Source organism: Rhinopithecus bieti, unplaced genomic scaffold (assembly GCF_001698545.2).
Source record: "Rhinopithecus bieti isolate Rb0 unplaced genomic scaffold, ASM169854v2 scaffold_12155, whole genome shotgun sequence".
Lineage (NCBI taxonomy): Eukaryota > Metazoa > Chordata > Mammalia > Primates > Cercopithecidae > Rhinopithecus > Rhinopithecus bieti.
The window spans coordinates 3,298,858-3,305,181 of record NW_016807423.1 but is presented as its reverse complement, the minus strand read 5'-3'; the positions used below and the strand labels follow the sequence as shown (position 1 = coordinate 3,305,181).

Genomic DNA, 6,324 nt, shown 5'->3' with positions numbered 1-6,324 from the left:
CTGGGCTGGAGTTCAGTGGCCGGATCTCAGCTCACTGCAAGCTCCGCCTCCCGGGTTTACGCCGTTCTCCTGCCTCAGCCTCCGGAGTAGCTGGGACTACAGGCGCCCGCCACCTCGCCCGGCTAGTTTTTTGTATTTTTAGTAGAGATGGGGTTTCACCATGTTGGCCAGGATGGTCTCGATCTCCTGACCTCATGATCCGCCCATCTCGGCCTCCCAAAGTGCTGGGATTACAGGCTTGAGCCACCGCGCCCGGCCACAGAGACGGGGTTTCACCATGTTAGCCAGGATGGTCAGGATGGTCTCGATCGCCTGACCTCGTGATCCGCCCGCCTCGGCCTCCCAAAGTGCTGGGATTACAGGCGTGAGCCACTACGCCCAGCCCCTTTCTTCCATTTTTATATGTACATGCTTAGCATAGAGTAAATTGAGTACATTTATATGTATAAAATAAACTCATTCGTATATGTGTGTTTATGTATCTCTCTTTCTGTTTGAGATAATATTATTTCTAGACTCTGTTCTCTTCCATTGACCTAACTTGTGTTTTCCTCTGCCAGTACCTATCTACCTTAGTAATTATAGCTTTGAGTTGGTTCGATATCTGGCGAGGCAGATTCTCATCCCATTATTTTTCATTTTAAGAAATTTCTTGGCCCTTCTTGGGCATGAACTCTTCAGATGATCTTTACATCCAAGTTCAGAAAATTCATGGATTTTGACTGGAATGAAACTGAGTTTATAGAAAACTCACATTTCAGGAAAACTGATATATTTCCAATTGAATCTTCTCACCTAAGAAACTCTTTTGCTGGGCGTGGTAGCTCACACCTGTAATCCCGGCACTTTGGGAGGCCGAGGTGGGTGGATCACAAGGTCAGGAGTTTGACACCATCCTGGCCAACATGGTGAAACCCCATCTCTACTAAAAATACAAAAAAATCAGCTGGGTGTGGTGGCACGTGTCTGTAATCTCAGCTACTGAGGAGGCTGAGGCGGAGAATTGCTTGAACCTGGGGAAGCGGAGTTTGCAGTGAGCCGAGATGGCGCCCTTGCACTCCAGCCTGGGCGACAGAGGGAGACTCCGTTGCAGGGCGGGGAGAAAAAGAACCTCTTTTGTCTCTTTATTTACTCAGATATTTTATGTTCTTTGGTGAAAGTCTTGCCTATTTCTTACTAAGTTTATTTTTAGTTATCTTACAGATTTTGTTGCCATCATGAATGGAATTTTTTCACTTTACGTTTTCTTTTCTTCTCTTTTTTTTTTTTTGAGACAGGGTCTTGCTCTGTCACCCAGGCTGGGGTGCAGTGGCATGCTCACAACTCACTGCAGCCTCAGCCTCCTGAACTTAAGGGATCCTTCTGCCTCAACCTCCTGAGTAGCTAGGACCACAGGTGCACACTACTAGGCCTGGCTAATTTTTTAATTTTTCTTTTTGTAGAGATAGGGTCTCATCATGTTGCCTAGGCTGGCCTCAAACTCCAGGGCTCAAACAGTTCTCCTGCCTCAGCCTACCAAAGTTCTGGGATTATAGGCGTGAGCCACACTGCACCCAGCCCACCTTACATTTTCTAATTGGTTATTGCTGGTATGGTTTTTAAGAATGTGTTGATTTTTGTAAATTAATCTTATAATCACCTACTTTATTGAACTTCCTACTCTAATGATTTTTTAGTATATTCTCTTGGCTTTCCTAGGTGGACAATTATCTATAAATTATAATGTTTCGTGACACCATTATTAATATTTATACGTCATTTTTTTCTCTTATGTCATTTTGTCGCTGGGATATCTGATTGGGCTTGGTTGGGGGCCTAACCCAGGGCAGTCTCCTTGGCCAATGTTACATTTTACATTTAAGGTGTACCTGCTATATATCCTTTTACATCAAAGGGTGTATAACAGGTACAGTAGCAGGGTGGGTGAATTCCAGACAGACCTTGAGGATAGAAACAACAAGGCAACATTCAATGAATAGAAAGTACAATGACTAGCGCATAGGGCACAAATGAGGTTGAGAGAAGCAAGAGATGGATTGGAGAGTAAGTTGAGGCTCGGTCAGAAGCCGCTAGGCTTTAAGGAGCAATTACTTTATTCAGAGGAGTTGAGAATTGAATGAAAGCTGTGTTAGGCAGAATGACCCTTTAAAGATATACACACCCTAATCCCTGGAACCTAAGAATTTGTTACTTGACGTGGCACAAGGGACTTCACAGATATAATTAAGGTTATGGGCCTTCAAATAGTGAGATTATCCTGGATTATTAAGGTGGGCCCACTATAATCACATGGGCCCCAAAAAGCAAAAAAGTTTCTCCAGCTGGAAGAGAAGCAAGATATGGTGGAGGGGGAATTTGGAGAGATTCAAAGAGTGAGAGAACCTGAAGGGGACCACATGGAAAGCATGAAAAGGACTGTAGGCGTGAAGGCTGACCCCTGGCGGATAACCAGTCAGGAAACGGGGGCTTGGCCCTACAGCTGCATGAACTGAATTCAGCCAACAGCCTGAGTGAGCAAGGAAGTGGATTCTTCTCTAGGGCCTCCAGAAAGGAACACAGCCCTACCAACACCTTGGTTTTGGCCTTGTGAGACTCAAAGCAAGGACCCAGCTGGGCCTCACCATACCCAGATTTTGGCCTTCAGAACTCTGAGATGATTTTGTGTTGTTCTAACCTGCTAAGTTTATGATGCTTTGCCACAGCAGCAGTAGAAAACAAATGCAAAGGGGTTTAAGCAGGGATATTGTCAGGTTTTGTGTTATTCAAAGACTTCTTATGCCATGTGGAAATGGATTTGGAGAATGTAAATTTGGAGACAGGGAAACGTGTCTGTTGGAATGCTGTGATAGCACAGTCTACGGTAGTGATTATGGGAAGGGGATATGATTTGAAATATGTCTGGGAGGCAAGAGTTGCCAGAACTAGTCAGGGACCGGATGTCAGCGGTTGGGGTGGGGAAGCAAGGATGACTGCTGCTTTCTAGCTTAGGCGCTGGCTGATGATGAAGCTGTTTCTTGAGATGGGGATGAGTGGGTTGGAAAATGCCATGATATGAAAGTGGTAACTCTTAAGTTGTTCTTCATTTGGAAATTCTCTCCATAGATACTTTATTTTAAGAGAGAATATATCAATAAGATGAGTGCTTTGTCTTTTAAGAACGAAACTTTTTCTTTTCTAGGTCATTTAAGAAATCATAAATCATGTGAAGATGGGACTCTTGGTATTTGTGCGCAATCTGCTGCTAGCCCTCTGCCTCTTTCTGGTACTGGGATTTTTGTATTATTCTGCGTGGAAGCTACACTTACTCCAGTGGGAGGAGGACTCCAGTAAGTATAGTCACTCTAGCTCATCCCAGGAGAAGCGTGTTTCAGGTCAGTTACTGGTTTTTCATGTGGCTGCAGTGCTCTCATATTCTTCAGAGGTGGGCACTGAGAGTAAACTGAGCATTTCTGGGACTTTGACTTAGACATTGCTGCCATTTTAGCTGGTATAGGCTGAGAACTTTGATGTTTTTGAAAAACTGCATGCCATGACAAATCTCTGTTCCTTTTACAAACTTGGTGAGAATGTGCTATTCTTCAATAAAAACCCAAACTATACTCATACTTCTAGTTCTTGAATGCTTTTGTTCTTTCTTTTTTTTTTTTTTTTCTGAGACGGAGACTCGCTCTGTCGCCTGGGCTGGAGTGCAGTGGCCGGATCTCAGCTCACTGCAAGCTCCGCCTCCCGGGTTTACGCTGCCTCAGCCACCGGAGTAGCTGGGACTACAGGCGCCCGCCTAGTTTTTTGTATTTTTTAGTAGAGACGGGGTTTCACCGTGTTAGCCAGGATGGTCTCGATCACCTGACCTCGCAATCTGCCCGCCTCGGCCTCCCAAAGTGCTGGGATTACAGGCTTGAGCCACCGCGCGAGGCCGCTTTTCTTCTTTCTAATTGCTGTAGCATATTGCCACTCTTATTTTTCCATTTATTGCCTTAGGGATTAGTATTGGAGTTGGTTTCCATATGCCCTTAAAACATTCATCTTTGGCCGGGCGCGAGACGGGCAGATCACGAAGTCAGGAGATTGAGACCATCCTGGCTAACACAGTGAAACCCTGTCTCTACTAAAAAAAATACAAAAAAAAAAAACTAGCCAGGCGAGGTGGTGGGTGCCTGTAGTCCCAGCTACTCGGGAGGCTGAGGCAGGAGAATGGCATAAACCCGGGAAGCGGAGCTTGCAGTGAGCCGAGATCCGGCCACTGTACTTCAGCCTGGGTGACAGAGCGAGACTCCGTCTCAAAAAAAAAAAAAAAAAATTCATTTTTATGTTGAATTTTCAACATAATATTGTCTCTGTTTTATTTTCCCTAAAGAAACTTTGTCTACTGAATCTTTGTAGCCCTTGCTGCTATTGAACTTGCACCTGGCTACAATAATGGCTTATTTTCCCCACCCAGTAACTCTTAATTTTTTTCTTCTCTTTGTGCACTTTGTCTCATGTGTTACATAGTGCTTTCCACATAGCCTGAATCCCACTGATTTGGTTTCTGTTTACCTGATGTGGCCTGTGTTTTGGTTCTAGGCTTGCATTTGAAGGGCTTACATTGATCGGCACCAGCCTTTGAACATTGTTTTCTTGGCTGTAGCTTGAAATATCACACAGTGACCATAGTGGTTTTCTTTTTGGTTATTTTGTCTGACTGTTATCTGAGCTTCGTGTGGGAGATAATATAAAATCAGAACAGTGGCCTGTTTTGAACTACAGTGATATGTCTTCTCTTAAAATTAGTTTTATTTTTATTGACATCTACCAGATACCAGCATAGAACTCACTTGAGAAGAGAGTCAGTCTCTAGGTACGAGGTGAAAGTGAGCTGCAGTGAGTTGGAAGAAGCAACAGGCAATTGGCCTGCTGTTGTTCTAAGACCCTAACATGGGAACTGTTACAGTGAAGTAGCTCATTTATTTCTCCCATGGCTCAAACTACTGAGGCAGTTTCAAGCCAGTTTTTAAAATATAGTGTTATATCCTTCATTTATTGTTTTATATAGGATGTTTAAGTACCTTTTAAATGCTTAGCTTATAATTATCACTAATTACTTGTGTTTCAAAAGTTTACTTAAATTTCTCTGCACTGACTTATTTTTAAAACCAAGGAGACTATCCAGGATAAGGAGTGTTTATATCAGTGAAATGCAGAATTCTGTATTTAGAGGCATTCATTGTCTGTATTGGTAGTGGTGGATCCATCTGTATCAATAATATAGATGGAAATGTGTGTGAAGAACAACGGTCTCCTTTTCTGCTAAGAGCTACTGACCTGTAGAAGACATAACCAAGGATCAGATAAGATTTTCTTAGATCAGTAGGGAACGGAATTTACTTTATGGAAGACTCATTGTGTGTCAGGCATTAGGCTAGATAATTTACAAATGTAATTTCATTTAATGTAATTCTTACTACAGTTTTGTGAAGATGCCATTATTACCCCATTTTCCAGTTGAGCATACTGAAACACTTTTTTTTTTTTTTTGAGACAGAGTCTCGCTCTGTTGCCCAGGCTGGAGTGCAGTGGCCGGATCTCAGCTCACTGCAAGCCCCGCCTCCCGGGTTCACGCCATTCTCCTGCCTCAGCCTCTCGAGTAGCTGGGACTACAGGCGCCCGCCAGGTCGCCCGGCTAGTTTTTTGTATTTTAGTAGAGACGGGGTTTCACCATGTTAGCCAGGATGGTCTTGATCTCCTGACCTCGTGATCCGCCCGTCTCGGCCTCCCAAAGTGCTGGGATTACAGGCTTGAGCCACCGCGCCTGGCACTGAAACACTTTAATTTACCAAGGTTATATTGTTGGAACTGGAATTCAATTCTGATTTCCTGTCTTTAAAACCTATGTTTATTATTTTATTGAAAAATATAATAAATACTGAAGACAAGACTTAGTATTCTACTTGGTAAAAAGAAAGAGGGAAAGGAGCTTAGAGAAGTAATAGTAGAGAGTATCAGGAAGAGGGTGTGAAAAGAAAAGGAGGGAAGGCCGGGCGCAGTGGCTCAAGCCTGTAATCCCAGCACTTTGGGAGGCCGAGACAGGCGGATCACGAGGTCAGGAGATCGAGACCATCCTGGCTAATACGGTGAAACCCCGTCTCTATTAAAAAAATACAAAAAACTAGCTGGGCAAGGTGGCGGGCGCCTGTAGTCCCAGCTACTCGGGAGGCTGAGACAGGAGAATGGCGTAAACCCGGGAGGTGGAGCTTGCAGTGTGCTGAGATCCGGCCGCTGCACTCCAGCTGGGGCGACGGAGCAAGACTCTGTCTCAAAAAAAAAAAAAAAAAAAAAAAAAAAAAA

At 43.9% G+C, this 6,324-nt stretch overlaps 1 protein-coding gene across 11 annotated transcripts in view; it reads left to right on the top strand.

Moving 5' to 3' along the window:
- ST3GAL3 (ST3 beta-galactoside alpha-2,3-sialyltransferase 3) overlaps positions 1-6,324 on the top strand; it is a 243,850-nt gene that overhangs the window by 33,630 nt on the left and 203,896 nt on the right. For all 11 annotated transcript variants that reach the window (XR_001887297.1, XM_017881901.1, XM_017881894.1 and 8 more), the window contains exon 2: positions 3,179-3,326. Coding sequence is in view for 10 of the 11 variants with exons in the window: in XM_017881901.1 (XP_017737390.1) it covers positions 3,209-3,326 (118 nt within the window). In the remaining variant the exon portion in view is untranslated. The remainder of the gene's footprint in view (positions 1-3,178; positions 3,327-6,324) is intronic.